Source organism: Notolabrus celidotus, chromosome 15 (assembly GCF_009762535.1).
Source record: "Notolabrus celidotus isolate fNotCel1 chromosome 15, fNotCel1.pri, whole genome shotgun sequence".
Lineage (NCBI taxonomy): Eukaryota > Metazoa > Chordata > Actinopteri > Labriformes > Labridae > Notolabrus > Notolabrus celidotus.
Genome location: NC_048286.1, coordinates 23,678,922 through 23,697,471, shown reverse-complemented (window position 1 = coordinate 23,697,471; position 18,550 = coordinate 23,678,922). Strand labels below are relative to the sequence as shown.

The 18,550-nt window shown below is 40.3% G+C and overlaps 3 protein-coding genes across 5 annotated transcripts; 1 reads left to right on the top strand and 2 right to left on the bottom strand.

Annotated features, from left to right (window-relative positions):
* Positions 1-1,014: 1,014 nt before the first annotated feature.
* Positions 1,015-5,754, top strand: LOC117826972 (V-type proton ATPase subunit d 1-like). The gene is given in 9 exon segments (XM_034703412.1): positions 1,015-1,254; positions 1,842-2,013; positions 3,363-3,409; positions 3,412-3,540; positions 4,152-4,228; positions 4,480-4,557; positions 4,659-4,835; positions 4,943-5,020; positions 5,327-5,754. Coding segments are annotated over 9 exon segments (1,053 nt in total). The 5' UTR covers positions 1,015-1,133; the 3' UTR covers positions 5,501-5,754.
* A 1,052-nt stretch (positions 5,755-6,806) lies between these two features.
* LOC117827005 lies at positions 6,807-12,361 on the bottom strand. 3 transcript variants are annotated; one of them, XM_034703449.1, is made up of 8 exons: positions 12,261-12,361; positions 11,711-11,895; positions 11,425-11,624; positions 11,157-11,325; positions 10,934-11,042; positions 8,400-8,525; positions 7,201-7,326; positions 6,807-7,063 (listed from the first exon to the last, which is right to left on the bottom strand). In XM_034703449.1, the coding sequence occupies exons 1-6, from the start codon at positions 12,314-12,316 to the stop codon at positions 8,522-8,524; spliced, it is 723 nt and encodes a 240-aa protein (XP_034559340.1). In that variant the 5' UTR covers positions 12,317-12,361; the 3' UTR covers positions 6,807-7,063; positions 7,201-7,326; positions 8,400-8,521. The 3 variants fall into 3 exon arrangements, with proteins under 3 accessions (XP_034559340.1, XP_034559341.1, XP_034559344.1); XM_034703450.1 differs by having other exon boundaries at positions 7,201-7,234; XM_034703453.1 differs by having other exon boundaries at positions 11,239-11,325.
* Positions 12,362-13,858: 1,497 nt separating this feature from the next.
* LOC117826674 lies at positions 13,859-18,510 on the bottom strand. The gene is made up of 9 exons (XM_034702927.1): positions 18,359-18,510; positions 18,130-18,245; positions 17,800-17,946; positions 16,036-16,149; positions 15,822-15,938; positions 15,591-15,749; positions 15,110-15,271; positions 14,043-14,206; positions 13,859-13,958 (listed from the first exon to the last, which is right to left on the bottom strand). The coding sequence occupies exons 3-9, from the start codon at positions 17,908-17,910 to the stop codon at positions 13,859-13,861; spliced, it is 927 nt and encodes a 308-aa protein (XP_034558818.1). The 5' UTR covers positions 17,911-17,946; positions 18,130-18,245; positions 18,359-18,510.
* Positions 18,511-18,550: the final 40 nt, after the last annotated feature.

Sequence of the window (18,550 nt, the reverse complement as noted above, 5' to 3'; positions counted from 1 at the left end):
GACGTCACCCATCTGTTCCTGAGTGCTGTTTTGAAGCCAATCGACGGCGGCCGCCATATTGGAAATGTGGAACTCAACCAGGCAGAGTGTTACGTAAAGAGGAGCAAGTTTGAGCCTCCTAGCCAACAGCTATGTGTTCCCGACCAGGAGTCAAGTCAGTCATGTCCTTATTTGGGCAAAAACTCGTAATCTTAATATCTTCTGAATCGTCGCACTAGAATAAAATTCACCCCCCGTACAGTGTGTGCCGATAGAGAGATTAGCTACGTACAGCGGTGGTTTCAGGTGTTCCTGCAGCCAGCCTCAAGCTCAAGGAATCTATGTTGTCAGGCAGGCCCACGCAATCTAAGGATAGTTTGAACAGCTAAATTAGATGATTTTGATTTATTTTTTTGAAAGTTGTGATGTCATTTTTGATATATTTTCAACTAATGCATGTATTTTCCCTATAATTACTTTAATCCTACTAATGGAGCACCGCCTGCAAGCTAGTTCAGGCAGACAACTCGAGCTGCGCTCATTCATACTGACACCTCATCATCCTCTCTATCAGCTGATCTCAACATCCTCATTTGGTGGTCTATTTAAGCTGCAAGTCTCCCTGTCTCTGCCTCTGCTTTGCAAATGTTCCTGCTGTCCTGCTCAGTGCTGTGTGCAAACTTCGTACCCACCCCCTCCCTGGCATCCACCTGCATGCTCCCAGGGGTGTCTAGTCTGATCTCATTACTCCTAAATGTCTGCATTTAAATAATCTACGAGGACTAATGAGGTTTGGAGCCCATACGCCAAACACAATACTGTATGCTGCAATAAACTTTATCTTAAGTAAACGTGAGTTGTCTGAATGAACTTTTTTCTACAACCTGGAAACAGCTACAGATGTCGGCGACATTCTAGTCAAAGGGCAAACTGAGTATACTGAATCACTGCCAGACCAAATGACCTTTAGAGCAAGGGACTGATACAAAAACACTTTTAGAGCAGCTGTGGAAATTCTTGGTGACAAAGAGGAAGGGAAAATAAATGCATGAATGTTAGTCAGAGGTGAATAATGCAGAAGTTACTGTAAAAAAAAACAACTTAAAAAGGCACAGTTGCACAGTGCTAAGCCTGTTCAGAACATATTTCACATCATGGCAGAGCTCAGTTTCAATGTGGATCATGGCTATCTGGAGGGTCTGGTTCGAGGGATGAAGGCCGGAATTCTGACTTCCACGGACTACCACAATCTGGCCCAGTGTGACACACTTGAGGGTAAGAATTTATTACATTTTCAGTCATCTTTAGCTACAGTTCAAACACATAGAAGAAAGCCAGAAATGTTTAACGCCTGCAGCCACAGCCTTTTAAAGAATTTGCTTGCATGTATGTGGGTATCTCAAAAGTAGCCACAGTGAAGTGCTGACAGGGATCACCTTATCTGTACAAGTTTCTTCATCTGGATCAAATTTTTTGAGGCGATCTAAAATGTTCATTCCAGGAAATAGGTATTCCTTCCTGAGAGAGAATGAAGACCAATGACATGTTAGATGTAAGCACAGGGGGCCTCAAGAGGAAGATTTACACTTCCAGACCCTGATGATACGATTAGCTGGTAGAAATAACATAATTTTATATAAGCCATGAGATTTTTGGTACTATCTTTATATGGTGGTGTTTTATTAATCAGGGATAATCAGCAGTAATTTAAAAAGTTATCATAAGTGAGAATCAGCCATGTGTGATATAAATATAATTTATTATGATAAACTTCTTCCTGTTTTTTATATCTATTTATATGTAAAGAAGAAAGGGGGAACTATCTGATTTAAGCACACAGATGCCTCTCTGCCCTCCTTTAGACATGAAGCTTCATCTACAGAGTACAGACTACGGTAAGGTCCTGACCTCGTCTGAAGAGGACCTGACTGTGTCTTTTGTGGACAGCAAGCTGAGAGAGAACCTGGTGACTGAATTCAGCTGCCTTCGTTCCAACGCCCTGCCTCCACTGTCCACTTTCCTTGACTATATCGCGTACGCCCATTTTTATTTTTTACATGTTCTTCATTATAAACCAAAGTTCACAGAATTCTGCTCTTCTTCTTCTAGATTATAACAAAGTGATAACATTCAAAGAGAACAATTGTACTGCATGTGCTCCTAGTTTCTTAGTTTCTAAAAATAAATGTGAATCTTTGGAGGAATGTTTTCCCCCCTATAAGGAATGTGCTATAAAAAGTAAAGCAGAGATGCTCTGATCAGCCATAACATTATGACCACCTGTCTGAGTGTGCAGGCCCACCTTTTTGCCAGGTCAGGGTTAAAACAGCTCCAACCAGAGACATGGACTTCACCAGTCCTCTGAAGGTGTGCTGTGGTATCTGGCCCCAAGACAGCTTGGCAGCAGATCCTTTAAGTCCTGGCAGTTATGAGATGGGCCTCCATGGTTATCCAGCATATCCCACAGATCCTGCTCTACACCTTGAACTCATTGTTTTTCTCCAAGCCACCTTCCTCCATTGCTCCATGATCAACTGATGCATTCTAATTGTAGGTTCTTTCAGTGAGGGTGCTCAGACCGGCACTTTTTCCATCAGAACCATCATTGAATTTTACAGCAATTTTTCTTCAAATATCCCTTGCGTTGGATCAGACTATACTGGGCTGTTATTTTCTCTCCACACGCATCAATGAGCCTTGACCACCCATGATCTTCACGATCAGTTTTTTCTTCTTTTGACCATTTTTGGAGGGTGAAGACCAAGTGGCAAACGCCAGTCTTAAAATATGAAACCCATGCAGAAGTGCAAAAAACTGCAGTTCATCAAGTTTCCGCTTGAGGCTGGCTGCAGAAACACCAGAAACCACATACACACCCATTCAAAAAAGACTATCTTGGCAGCATTAATAGAAATGTTGACAGCCTGGTTCAAAAAAACAATTTAAAAAGCTCTGAGCAAAAAGCTTAAGGCCCGCCTCTTTACATCACACTAGCTTGGACGAAGTTAGGTTGTGTTCAGTATTTCCAAGATAGCTGCCGCCGCCGATTGGCCTGAAAACAGCGCTCAGGAACAGATGGATGACGTCATGGATACTACGTCTATTTTTATACAGTCTATGGTAATGACCACTGCGGACCAGGAGCACTCCTCAAGAGCTGCAGTTTAGGAGGTGTTCTGGCCCAGTCATCCATTGATCATAATTACGTCCATTTCAAAGTCGCTCAAATCTCAAATTCACGTGCTGTCAAACATATTCCCCAAACCAACATGTCACTGTAAAAAGATATTCAATGTCATTCCCTCCCTCTGTCAGTGGTCAAAATGTTGTGGCTCATTGATATACAGGAATATCTATTGACTTTCTTATTTCTGACACCATAGATATAACTACATGATCGACAATGTAGTCCTGCTGATCACTGGGGCCCTCAACAGAGAGATGTGGAAGAGCTTCTCCCGAGGTGTCATCCAATGGGAGCTTTTGACCAAATGGCAGCAGTTGGAATTGCCCGAACCCCAACGGAGCTCTACTCCAGTATTCTGGTGGACACACCACTGGGTAAATTCATCTAACATTCTGTTTAAAGATGTTATACTGTATTCTTGTTTGTAATTTTTTTAACTTTAAATAATAGCACAACAGCATGACAAGTATCTTTAGCTTCATTCTGTAGGGACACAAATATGTCCAAGATCACTGTTTTATATATTAAAAAATTGCTAGCAAACTCCTGGACACTGTCTAAACATCCAAAAACATTCATGCTTTGGTACCAGTTTTTATAATCAATTGATTTGTGAAATATTTTTACTGCAATTTAGAGAAATGTATGACATTTGAATAAAAAATCAAATTCGGCCAGCCTTTTGCAACACAGCCTACACAGTTTATTCTATCATTAGTCCCGCCTCCCACAAGGCACTTAGCCAATCATAGTTCAGGATTTTCGGACAGCACCTTAGCAGGGTCAACCATATTTGAAGGGGGCTCATGCCACCTCTGACACAACTCTAGACACACCCTTGCAGAGAAGCTGGTGTAAATACGGCATTGACATTTTTGGTGTTATCTATACTAGTTTGTGGAGCCATATTCAAGTTCTTATGATTAAGATACTGATTTGACCACATAGAATTACTGACTGATGATGTTGTTGTGTTATAGCTCAGTTTTTTTCCAGGATGCTGTGTCCGAGACCAACCTGGATGAGATGGAAGTTGAGATCCTTAGAAACAAACTTTACAAGGTGACCATAGAATGTGTGTTTGATCTGTCATTTACATGTGGATGCCTGTAAGAGATAAGGATGTAAAAGTGTTCAAACAACTGTAGTGTTTACTACTGTGTCAAACTGATTAGACCCCAGATGACATCAGTTAAATCATGACCTGATTGATGATGAAAATTAAATTATTTGTAGTTTTTTTTTCTGCAGTTTTTTAACTGTTTAACTTGAAAAGACAAATCTGACAGTTCTGTGTTGTTTTTGCTTCAAAGGCATATTTACAGTCTTTCCACTCTTTCTGCGAAAACATCGGTGGAGTCACAAAAGACATAATGTGTCCTGTCTTAGAGGCACGGTAACAGTTCTCACAGTATGAGCTGAATTTTTGCAATTTTTCAAAATATTTGGCTTTGTGTGTTGCTCAACTCACTGAATCTGTATGTGTGATAAGTTTGAAGCTGACAGGCGGGCCTTCATCATCACAGTGAACTCCTTTGGAACAGATCTCAGCGGTTCGGATAGGAGTGCTTTGTATCCATCTTGTGGCAAACTTCATCCTGAGGGGCTGCAGCTGCTGGCCAAGGCAGAGGACCATGAGCAGGTCAAAGCTGTGGCCGACTGCTACCCAGTGAGTCTTATCGATCTCTGAGGACTCCTCAGTGAAAGCTGCTGTGTTGTGGCTGCAGATTACTTAAATAAGACATGTGGTTAACTTTAACCTAAACATCTCTGCAGGAATATAAAATCATTTTTGAAGACCCCGAGCCTGGATCCGATTTTAAGACCCTCGAGGACAGATTCTTTGAACAGGAGGTAATGTAACGTTGATGTTGAGTGCAGTGTCCTGTGAACAAACAGAGTGCTGAGATTATCTCTGTTGAATTTTTCATACAGTAAAAATTCTTGGATCAAGTTTCAGATTTTACACTTCTGCTTTCACATTGTGAGAATCCAAGATTTCAAACAACATTACGCAGTTTGTTTTGATGTCATGTAAATATTTTAACAAGTGGGAATTTTCAACTCCACCAGTTCTGCAAAGCCAGAACTTCAGGCAAACTGCAAACGAAAATCTGATTTTTATGTTAATCCATCTCTCATCTCTTTTTTTTTTCTCAGGTGAAGCTGAACACTCTGGCGTTCCTGCAGCAGTTCCACTTAGGAGTATTTTACTCCTACATCAAACTGAAGGAGCAGGAGAGCCGCAACATTGTCTGGATCTCTGAGTGTGTCACACAGAGACAGAAGTCCAAGATACATAACTACATTCCCATCTTCAAGGGGACAAATTAAATCAGCACAAAAAAGAGATGGACATATATTTAACAAGGTGTTTAACAACACTTTTATAATGCACTAATTATAATTAGAAATAATTAAATCTGACCCCTTTTAAGTCCAGACTAAATACGTTCCACTTTCATGCTGCTTACACTGCTCAATAATGGACACAAACCCATTTTAAACCTTGGTTATATTCTGTAACTACAAACTTTTAATTTATTTTAAAAACTGAGTTTTAATGAAATTTCGTGACTAATTTTACTTTCTTTCTCTCTTGATCTTAGATTTTAAAATATTTTATATTTTCATGCTTATGTTTGTTAATGTCATATTTTAAATTGGGTATTTCTGACAATGTATGGCGTTATGGAATTAACCTAATTTTGGATCTACAATTAAATGTTTGGCATATGGGCATCTTGTCGGTTTTACTCCCCAGGCCTGCAGATTTAAAGATCTAGTGGATGATTTTTATTTATCATGGATAAGTGCTAGCGCTAGTTAGCATAGCCACATAGCTACATGTTCGTAGCTGTGTACCAAGACACACGTCGACATACTGATAAATAAAACAACAAGAAACACTAAATCTGTGACCAATCGTTCAGAAAGGTCCTGCTACAGGCGCCTCTCCGTCAGGATCAGATTCAGAGGGTTGAAGTAACGTGATCTCTGAGCAGCCGTGTATATTCAGAAAACATGTAAACATTAGATCAACGTGCTGGCGAGCCGAGGCACATCCACTTCCTGAGGGGGCGTGGTCAGAGAGAAAACAGAGTGTTCTGAGGAGGACTGAAGAAGAGGGCTTTTCAGGCATGCCAAAATCTGATTTCAAAGTGTTTTTTTGAGCATAAACTTTAAAGACATGTTTGGGGACCTCTTAGACCAATATATATTGATGAAAAAAGCGTGATATGTCACCTTTAAGTTACATAAGTACAGAGAGAGAGAGAGAGAGAGAGAGAGAGAGATGAGAGAGAGAGAGAAGAGAGAGAGAGAGAGAGAGAGAGAGAGAGAGAGTAGATGAAACATAACTGGCCGCATATAAATTGTAAATGTTTGAAGTGTTTGCTGTGTGTTTGTGTTGATTGTTACTGTTCTGTTTTTTATTTTTTACCTTGGTAAAGCAATTTGATTTGCTCTTTGTATGAAATGGTGGCTTTATAATAAACTTGCATTGCCTGCCTTGCCATGCCTTGCCTAATTAAAAATCTGTCTCTCTATAATCAAAGTTTTCTTGTAAGGTGTGCTTAGTGTCATTTAGTGTGTGTCATTCATATTTCAGTGTTTGGCAATATACAGTAGAAAATGCAAATATGAGACCACTTGATCACTTTAAACTGCTCTCCATAGTTTGTTCACATTCACATTTTTGGCAAAACATTTGCTGGACAAAGTGTACATTATAGAAGGTATGATACTGTGAAACTATACAAAGAGTACACAATATTTAAAAAATAGAGAATATAGCACAGACAGTGGTATAAAAGGTACATTCTGTTCAAGCAGCTAACAGAGGTCATGAATCGGCAGTGTTGCTCTTCATTAGATCGTCTTTCCTTCAAACTTTCACTGAAACAAGAACAAAAAAAAGGTACAAAGTGTTTATTGAACTGATAAATTTAAAACATCTGCCCCGTCAGTATCAGAGATTGAATGCAGTATGAGTCTAATCATGCACATCTTGGTTGTGTAATGGTTAAACTTACAGCACTGCACAGGCACCTCCAGAGGTATGTAGTTCTGCTGACAGAGATGAACAAAGCAGATGCTAATCTGCAGGGGGCTTTGGGGGAGCTCATCTCACACACAGACAAGAACTGACTGGGACCAACCTGACGACACACACACATACACACAGCGGTAAACATGGAGCTCACACAAACACAGAGATTACAGCTTTGGATCCCAGAGAGAGAACACATTTAATCTGTCAAGCTGATATCAAGTTATTAGTTTAATTTCCTCTTTATGACGTCTTTAATTTCATGCTTCTGTCACGCAGCAGTGAAGAGTAACAATTTGATTTCCAACAAGCTTAAGGAGATTTTTCTTGATTTTATGGTTGCTGAAAAATATGCACTTTTATTTTGAAGGATTTCTTTGGTAAAACTACAAAGTTAGTGTTTTTTTTGTTTTGTTTTTTTCCATCGACTAGTTTCTGTAAGGTGTAATTTCATAAGTGCAAAAGACTTTGATTTTAACCCTCCTGTTGTGTTGCGGGTCAATTTGACCCATTTTAAAGTAAAAAAATCTGAAGAAAATGTTAAGTGTATTTTTTTTGTATGAACTTCTTCTGCTTGGCATAATTAGCGCAATCAACATATAGAATTATCTATTAACATCACTTCATAAATAAATAAATAATAAATGCAAAATAAATTAACAAATATCTAAGTCATGTAAAACTATTGTAATTAGATTTAGGGCTTCCAGTGTACATTTAAAAAAGCTTTATCATGAATTTTCATAAAAAACAAGTGAGTTATCCTATTGAACCATGATCTGTGAGAATGAAATAACACCATTGCACCAATTTTGATTTAATTGGTTAGTAATGGAGTTAATAATGAGTTTAAAAAATGTTTATTTGAGATTTTTTTGGGTTTCTGACCCTTTTGGATTATTAAATATGCCCTGGGTCAAATTGCCCCTGGAACATTATTGCTGTCCCTAAGAAACAAACATAACAGGAGGGTTAAAACATGGTATTTCCATGTCATGCCCAGCTGATACATTTCTTTACTTTGCAGTTAACTCATTTTAAGGTTGGGAGAGGTCAAAGCTGCAAGTCTAATGTTTTCACAGCACTTGAAATGTACATATTGTTAGCTGTGCCAGACAGTGGTGAAGTCATGAATGAATGAATGTGCATTAATCTAAGATATTGACAGCTTCCTGTACTCACCACCCTGAAGCAGGAACTCAGCGGCGAGTCAGAAGAAGAAAACAGGAAGTCACAGCTTCACACGGGCGTTGGCTGCATCTGAAATCTGCTCGTTTCACCTGACTGTCTAACACAATCTGGGCTCATCTGGAAACATAAAAAGATGATCAACCTGCAGCTGAGCACTGGATGCTTTAATATTTAATGAGCATATTCATACAGCAACAAGTTTCCCTTGAATCACACTCAGGATGGGACGCTCAAACATTGTTTCAATGCTGCAGGTTTTTGCTGTATCAGGTTTGCACATTGTTTAATTTAGAGAACAAACAATTTGAATCATTAACTGTTTGATTAGAAACTAAAAATGAAAACAAAATGAAGAAACTTTCCTTATTTCAAGATGCAGATGCAGATCCCAGTATTTGTTAGCAAGTATTTACAACTTTTCTATCATGTTACCTAGTTTTTAAAAGATCAATGTGATCTTTCATCCTAACAAACTTCTGACAGTAGTTCAAATGAGTTAAAGCCCCTGTAAGGAGCTTTTGGTTTGTGATGATTATGGTGTTCCATTTGGACAACAAGGATTTTGCTCTGTTCCAGTGTATGTGTTACTGTAAAATAACTTCTGCACTTTATTTTATCAAATTGCTTGTATTTTATATTTTAATGTTTGTTGTCGTTGTTATCTGTCTGTTTTGTTTACTATGACGTGTGTTGCTGCCTCTCTTGGCCAGGTCACCCTTGTGAAAGAGGTCTCGATCTCAATGGGTTTTTTATCTGGTTAAAAAAAGGTTAAATGTATATTTAAAAATGTGGTGTTTTTTAACAGAATACTGTATCCTGCTTTCTTTTACTGATGAAATGTATCAGTCATCAACATCTTTGCTATAGAAAATCATGCATATCCTTCCACCTGCAGCCATCTGTCTCAGATTAATGCAAGAACAAATAGGCTTATTGACGGCACAGTAAAGGACTGACATATACTTCTAAGCGAGCGCACACTTCCACTGACATTATTGTTTGGGTTGGAGTTTCTTAAAACTGACTTAAATACGTGGTTGAGTTGGCCCCGTCTGTAGCAGTTGAAAGCCTAACTTCCGTTCCAATTCTCAGGCTGATTTCTCAAGAAAGGGCCAAGCTGAGCAGGATCTCCTCTGGGTAACACAGGTGCCTCATACAACCCCACTTCAAAAAAACTAAACTATCCCTTTGAAAGTAACAATATAGAAATAGAATTAATCTTACTGTTTGCTTTTATAGGTCATAAACGGGCATAACTAATTTCAGTCTGTTTCATAAAAGCAGTATAAAACTACCCACAGAAGCTTTATTTAAATTTGATAAATTTTTTTACTAACGACTGTCTTTTCTTTTTTTTTTCTTTTTTTTAATTTTGCTTTTCAAATTTAAGCACGTAGACAGAAAATAGACTTATACAAAGGACATAAAGGAAGAGTAGGAAGCTTACTTTATGAGGAGTTAATATTACAGACAGAATACAGACAATAGGTAATTCCAAAATAACGATTGAAATCAATACAAAAAAAGGGTAATAATAAAATTAAAATAAAAAAATTACAAAAACTGACGAGAGACAGAAAAGAAAGGATTTTTCAGTTTTCCTAAATGTACAGTATCGTTAGATATGAATCGAAAGCAACATTATTCCAGCATCAAAGCTTGCAAATCTGACAGTTATAATGATACTTTTGCTTATCTTAAACAGTCTGTAAAGCCAGACTTGCTTACTTTGATTAGCTTTAGTGGCCTGGGATTGAGAAAAGACAATACCATATGCCAGTTCAATACTAACAGCCAGATTTATAGCACAAAACTAATTATTTATGATTCCTTAATTTATTACTTAACTGTTTCAGCCTTTTTCATGGAAAGCAAATATATATACGGAAAGGAAATAAATGGAGCTCCACCTGCAAGCTAGTTCAGGCAGACAATTCAAGCTGTGCTCATTCATACTGACACGTCATCATCCTCCCTATCAGCTGATCTCAACATCCTCTCATTTGGTGGTCTATTTAAGCTGCAAGTCTCCCTGTCTCTGCCTCTGCTTTGCCAGTGCTCCTGCTGCCCTGCTCAGTGCTGTGTGCAAACCTTGTACCCACCTCCTCCCCGGCATCCACCTGCAGGCTCCAAGGGGGGTTAGTCCTATCTCATTACTCCTAAATGTCTGCATGTAAATAATCTATGAGGACTAATGAGGTTCAGAGCCCACACGCCAAACACAATACTGTATGCTGCAATAAACTTTATCTTAAGTAAACGTGAGTTGTCTGACTGAAAATAATTTTATGAATTGTATTAACAGTTTAATTAAAATACCACAGTAGAAACATGGGAGGAAACATTTATTAAAAATGTATCAGTTGACTAGATATCTGTTGATGTATCTTATACACAATGATACTAATTAATGGTTCCACTTTTGTATTCATGATAACAAACTGTTGATGATTGAATTGATTTGTTGATCACTACTGGTGTATTGTAAGCCCCCAAGAGACACATGTAATCAGGATCTGTCTCACCTGCCAACTATGGAAGAAACTGTCCATGTCCTCGGCTTGAGATCCATCCAACAGAGGGAAATCGTTTCCAGCTTCGTTGTCATTAGTTCCCACAGACCAGCGGACGTGCCTGTGAAAACAGAAATTACGATTATTCCCAGACTGTGTTCTCAAAATTTCCAAATGAGTGTTAAAAAGATCAGACCAAGTGTTGATAAGGCTTTCTGATTTTGTATTTTCCTACCATGAAACCATCTATCAAGGGTGAAGCTGCAGACCTGAAGCACCAAGTCACATGACACAGATGCTCCATGCCAGTTCTTCACCTGCACAATGTTTGCCCCTCTTCTGACAGCCACTCCATTGTCAGTGTGAAATGTGTTTGTTACAGCGTTGTTGCAGTTCACCTTTACCTAAGAGAAAATAATATCTTAACTTCTACACCATTCCTCTTATCTCACAATTCTATTGTGCAAACTGAGATAAATGTTGTCTCCAATATTAACACGTACCTGTCCATCTCTCTGGATGTTGATGGTGTTGTTGTCCACTCCGATTAGAAGGAGGGTGTTTGAGTCTGTGCTGAGCATTAATGTGAACGAGGACGCAGTGCTGATATCCTGAGCGAGGAGCAGAGGACAAGAGTTTGGTAGCTCGTACAGGTGGCCATCAAATGTGACCACAAACTGATCCGCCACCAACAGAGCTTGATCTTGAAGACAAACACAGAAAGTCAATCTAATTACGCCCTTCTATTACAGTAGCATATATTACAGGGAAACATCAATGCAGCCTTACATATGAAAGCGCTGTCCATGATTTTCCTTTTCAGGCGGTACAATTCAGCGATAGGTCTGACAGAGGCAAGGGTCTGCAGGGGCCTCAGGAGCCACTCCTCCACCAGGATATCCACCAGACCACCTTGGGCCACCCTGGACCAGGGGAGGGGTGGCAGCGGCACTGACACAACCACAGAGCCCTCACTGGAGAAACATAGATCCCTCAATTAAATATATCTAAATGGAATCAGCTTGCAGTGTTTGTTTTGGTCATTTTGCTAATGCATTTCATTAACCATACCTTATACGTTATAAGGATCAGTTACAGTTTGGATTAAAGTCCCTTACATACAGTTAAAAACAGTTCAATCCCCTCCAATAAAGTGATTTTCTGAGCTAAACTTGGCCAAGTTTCACAGATTGCCTCCTTTTGATCTTGTTTCTGGGTGGGATGGGCATACTAAGAAATTGTTTATAAAATATCTCTTTTCTTTGATCTCTTGAAGTATTTTATGAAAGGACGGGCTTTGGGAGCTTTTCTTCATGTACGTCTCCGACATGTGCATTACCTCGGGGAGAATTTGTAGACAGACGCCAGTCGTTCCTGACTCCAGACAGAGGCCATTGCCAACCTATTCTCCACCCAGTGGTAGGTTTGTTGTCCCTGCCTTATTCACACAAAACACTCATATGCATTAAGGTCTTGATTGCATGTTAATACAAAAGCTTTGTGTCTTATGTTAGTTATTCTAGGATGTATATACACATGCTAAAAATATGTAAAGACAGTTTTACACATGGGAAAAGGAAATAATAATAGAAAAAAATTGCAGTTTCCTCACCATATCCAGGGCAGCACTGAGTGTAGCCACACAGGCCTGAGTGAGCGGCCTCAGCTGAGGATTCTCCAACAGAGCAGGTAAGACCTCCACCAGCCCTTCAGTCCACCAAGAAACAGCTTCCTTCCACAGCGCTCCATGCTCTGGCCCTTCACATCCTGATACACACCTGCCAGAGTAGCCTGAGAGGCCCTAAGGATGGAGCAAAGGCAGTGTCAGAATAAGTGTTTTCATGGACAACAATGTCCCTGTCATGAGAGCCGCTGGTAGATCATTTGTCACATTGAAGTTACAAGAAACAAAACAGCAGAGGTGCAGACCTCAGAGTAACCTTACTACAGATATAAATTATATGACTGGGTCAAAGAAGAAATGATAAGAAGATTTGAGAGGGAAAAGATGATTTTAGTGCATCAGTTAATGACATAAAGAAAGAGAGGATTCGTTATAAGTCCTAAATTAGATTTGTGGCTGTGAGGAAAGGCAGCGACTGACGTTACTATCTTATCTAAAGAACAAAGGCGCACTTTAAAGACATAGACTTACTGATCTACAAATCTACAGAAAGTTAGTATACAAGGGTCAATTTAAACACATCACATTGTATTAACAGATCTCATGCTCCTGGAGCATAGAGCCTATTTGGTAAGAATAACACATTTACGTAATTGAAATGCTATTTCCTTTTTTTTTTTGTTTGATTGGTTTGGCAGTTCATGGCAGTGACTGATGAGACTGACTTACTCCTCAGCTCCTGTTGTCCCAGCAGAGAGGCATGCTGCAGCAGGCTCAGAATGCGTGGCAGGACTGTTGGTCATATGAGCCGCAGAGAGCTGCTCTGCCACAGAGCCAAAACACCTTTTTCTCTGTTTCCCAGCAGAGCCTCAGCTCGCTGGGTTACATGTAGAGGCACTGCGCTCAGCTCCTGGAGCAGCTCACTGTCTCTCGACTGAAGAGAGAAGAACTCATCATGTTAAAACAGCACATTTAATAGTTTATCCTCACAGTATTGTTGGGCTTCAACACATGATGCACTTGTTTGCACCCAGATGTATGTGTGTTGTGAATACCTGCTGTCTGAATTCAACAAGGACATGCTGTAACATCCTGAGTCTTCCCAAAAGCTTACTTCTTAGCTGGGAGCTCAAGTATTGGATCCGAGCCTGTTTGAAACAACATCACACAGTATTTAAGATGCCACACTGCACTGTAATAAAACCTATCTTATTTTCTGTTGATACCTCCATTGCAGACAAGCTTTTCAACAGCCCGTGGCTCTCAGCATCAGCCTCTGATTGGCTGATCCCACAGACACCCGACCCAGAGTGTCAGCTTTTCTGCTGCTGTCTCTTTTCCTGCACATCCAGCATCAACTTGGATTTGTCCCCACACATGCTGCAAACGGTGATGTCCTCATTCAGGCCTGACCTGGACATGAAAGACTGAACTCTTTAAAAACCATAGTTCATTTATAGTATTACTTTTGTTAGACTGTAGAGATTCTGTATTTACCGTTCATGTAGCCCCCCGTGGTTCTCAGACAATCGACCCTCGACACTCCCATTTACCCAGATCGTCTCACTGCGGCCCAGTCTGGCCTGCACTTGTAGTCCAGTCCCCCCAAGCCAAGACAGAGCACTGCCACCAACATCTATGCTCCAATTGCCAATCCTAGACTGTTGAAGAGCACACATACACACACTTTTATACCTGTATATTCGAAAGGTAAAAAAAAAAACACTGATTGTGGATTCACAGGATTTATTTGTCAGTGGATTTTTCGGCAGGGATCAGCTCCTTCTTGAAGTCTTAAGAATAAGATTGTATAAATGTATACTTTTTTTAAAGTTATATTTTTGGGCTTTTTACCTTTAATGGACATGACAGCTGAAAGAGACAGGAAATGTGGGGAGTAGAGAGTGGGGGAAGACATACAGTAAATGGTCAACCGGACCGGAGTCAAACCGGCGACCTCTGCATCGAGGACTAGCCTCTATGCGTGGGGCGCTTAGACCGCTAGGCCACCAGCGCCCCGAATGTATACATTTTGACTTGATAGTTGTAGAAATTGTGAAAATCTCATATAACTCATTGATGATTTTGCATTAGATGTTATGTAAGCTATATGGTGTTACCTTAGGACAAGTCCAGGCTAGCTTTTTTCCCCATTTCTACTCTTTATATTAAGATAAACTAACAATCTGCAGCCAAATATTTACTTACAAACTCAAAGATCGTATCAAGCCTTTCATCTACCACCTAAGTATGAAGATAATCAGCATTTTACCTAAATTGTTAAACTATGTCTTTGAACTATCAGAGTACGTCCATAGTCCAAGTCTTTAGCCTCCAAAATTGTCTTCAGTTTTCATGATAAGACTGAAACTGTTCTCAGAGGGAAAGCGCAACAGCAGCCACTGTGCAAAAAGTGCTCTTTAATCCAATTCTATCAATCCATATCACTGTACAGATCTCAAATGTAATAAACAAAATGACATGCCCTTTTAAACTAAACTCACAGCTCTTAACTGAGACACATCATAATAATCCATCACCAGATGGTTGATCCAGATGTTTACCTCAGAGAACAGAGACATGTTGGAGCCCTGTGCTGTGGATGAGTTGGTCAGAGCCAAGGTGAGGCTGCACTGGTGGGGCCGTCCTGTTACTGATAGGCGAGACTGATTGTAAAACAGCTCCTCTCCTGACCTCACTCTGTGGGATCCTGACCACAACAAAGTCTGAGACCACACAGAGAGAAAACACGGCTCAGGTCAGTGAATAAGCACGCTGTAAACCTGACAACTTGGAAAAAGTAAGTTGAAAAAAGCATGAAGGGAACATCTGTATGAAATGTATGCTCGTGACTGACAAATTAATTATAAGAAATGAGACAGTTTCATGCAGACATTAATCACCAAGGCTTCAAGGAAGAAATATACTGCAGTGCAACCACATGCAGATGGAGCATAACTAATTTACACCAACTATTGTTGGAGAAATTAAAGTGTATTAATAACAGCCTGAGTCAGGAAAGGGTGCAGAGATGCGTGGTCTCACAGGCTGAGGGGGGCAGAGGCCCAGCAGCACCATGTGCTCCAAATGATCCCTCAAGTTCGTCTGGACCTTTGTGTGGAGGGTGTGTGAAGGACAGGGTGCAGGAGACACTTTGTCCAAGTCGATGTTAAGCTGGAGGCTGTGCATACCCTGCAGACCCTTCTAGAAAGAACACACAAACTGATTGTTTTTTGTTCAATCATCTGCAGACGCACAAAGAGAGTGAGATCGTACCTGGTACTTCATTCCCTCCTCAATGCTCCTGTTGTCCCATCTCAACTCTGCGTTTTGGGAAAATGAGTTTCCCTCCTGACCCACCGACACACAGCCTTTTACCAAGGACACTGCCATCTACACACACACAGATACAAACACATATAGTTCAACTGGATGCTCCATAAGGCCTTATCACACGCAAGAAAAAGGACTTTAAACATGTTCCACCAACCTGTTGTGCTGTAAACTGAGCACAAGCCTGCCTACTGCTGGAGTTGTTCTTCCACTGTTTGTTCAGGTTGATGGAGATGTTGATGGGGACTGTGCTGTTCCACGACAGGTGGGTCTAAATGAATCATAGAACTTTGTAAATAAATAAACAGATCAAAAAGCTCAGACTAGATATAAATAAGATTTCAGAAATATTTCAACAGGTGACGTTTTTCTTTTCTAGCTCAATGTTTTCCTTTACAACACATTATGTTCATTATACAAGTTTAAAGTAAATAATACAATTCAGCATAGTATGATCGAAGGCAGGGGTGTCAAACATACGGCCTGGGGGCCAAAACCGAACCGCAAGAGGTTCGCATCTGGCCCGTGGATGACTTCCCAAAGTGAAAAAATTACAGAGAAGACATTAGCAAAAAAAATTTCAATAAAAGTAACTTCAATTTCATACTTGTCCTCTGGGGGTGTTGGAGATATTTACATTGTTTCGTATATTTGATTATTTTTACTTTAATCAATTTATTTATTTATTGTTATTTAATTTAAGGTAATTAACTTTATGCCGTAGGGGTATTAGTATATTTCGTTACTCGTTTTATAGGTTGATAGTTTTGCACTGGGTGACGTCTTTATAGATGGGCAGGTAAGATAGGGGGGCGGACACCGGGGATGGTGATTGTTTTTTTACTGGGAGCTTTGAATGCAGGACGCTACTTTTATTTGAGCGAAGATTTTGTTGTAAAATAAACCACCAAAAGACTGCATACTTGGCTGGACATTGACAACTTTTTGGATACCATGTAAGACCCACTCTCCCCCGTGCCCCGTGGCCGGTTTTTGATCTGAGATTTAAGTTTTGTAAGTTGACCAAGTCAAATAGCCACTACAGGGCGTAACATACAATAATAATGCTGATGGAGCACACCTGAACGGTGCTCCAGGAGAATATTTGCAGTTTGCATAATCCGGTGGAAATTGACACACTTTTTAGAACACTTCAAGATCCAATCAACATTTAAGTTTTCGTATATGTAAACTTGCAACAGCAGGAGCGGTGGATCCACATTTTTCAAAAAAAGGAGCCACCATAGGTTATTATGTTTTGATTTTACTGGTCCGGCCCACTTGAGATTGAATTGGGCTGTATTTGGCCCCTGAACTGAAATGAGTTTGACCCCCTGATCGAAGGTGACGACACCCGTGATTGACTAGTTGATAGACCGTGGGCATACTTTTTTATTGTTGTTGTTTCTGGCATTTTTGTCTTTATCAGACAGAAGAAAGACAGGAACTGTGGGGAGCAGAGAGCAGGGGATGATGTGCAGTAAAGAGAAGCAGCGAGGAGTCAAAGCAAGCAACTTCTGCAAAAAGGACTCTAGCATCAGTACATGGGGGCCGTACTTCAATTGCTAGGCTAAGCAATGCACCATGAGGACAAGATTTAAAAAAGGATAGAAGTGTAACACTGTGTCCCAACCAAGAATCTTTACTTCTGGTGCTAGAATAAGCCAACAAAATAAACATGTTGCCTCAGAAAAGCACATTACAAAATGACAGGTCAAGTCCGGGAGCTGTATCCACTTATTTTAATCAGTGGATTCTTTTCATATTTTTGTTCACTGACAGCAGGGAACATTGTGTTGGTTTGCTCCTTTATAGCAGAAACTCCTGCTTAAAACACATGGGATATAGAGAGACATTTTTTTGTTCTTGGGCAAAGAAAACGTTTGACTCCAATAATGAACAGGCTATTGTGTCAGCCTACTGTATGACTGCTGTGTTGTTCTTTGTCTGACGAGTGTGTCCGACTGTGAAGGCTCATCTGGCCGAGTGTGGAGGAGAAGGGCTGTTTCAGCTCCAGTTTGGTCTCATTCATTTCCTCCGAGCAACTCCACCAGCTCAGAGCTCTGACCTAAAGATAAAAAAAAAAAAAACAGCGTGTGACCGCAGAGAGCCAAAACAGATGCTAATGCTAGAACAATCATTTGTCTCCATTAAGGGCAGTCATGTTTAGTTAGGCTACAGACACAAAGTGTAGATGGTGTTTACGCTTTAAAATATGTTTTTGACTTGTTTTTGATTTGTAAAGTCTGACCTGCTCCGGTCGTCCATGCCTTGTCCAGCCCAGGAGCACATTGTCTAGTCTGCCCTGTAATGAGCGCTCCAGAGTCAACTCCAAACTTGTCCAACGAGGGACACAGCTGATCTGAACTAAAGTCAGGGACAAGAGAAAGACTTCAACAACCTGTTGACAACGCAAACATTTAGATGTGGTGTGATGCTCCATGTAGTGGACGGCCGGGAGTTTCTCTGCATTGGTTTACCTTTCAGTGTCTGGTTTCCCAGCTCCAGAGCAGGAGGAGCAGAGTACAGACCAGACAGGCTAACTCCTGGTTGCCCCACACAGCTCCATGTTGAACCTGGTAGCTCCAGTTTCTGGCCTCATACATGGTCCTTATTGCTACAGCCCTGGGGATCGGCTTTAAACTACAGAACAGAGGCAATAACTGAAACAT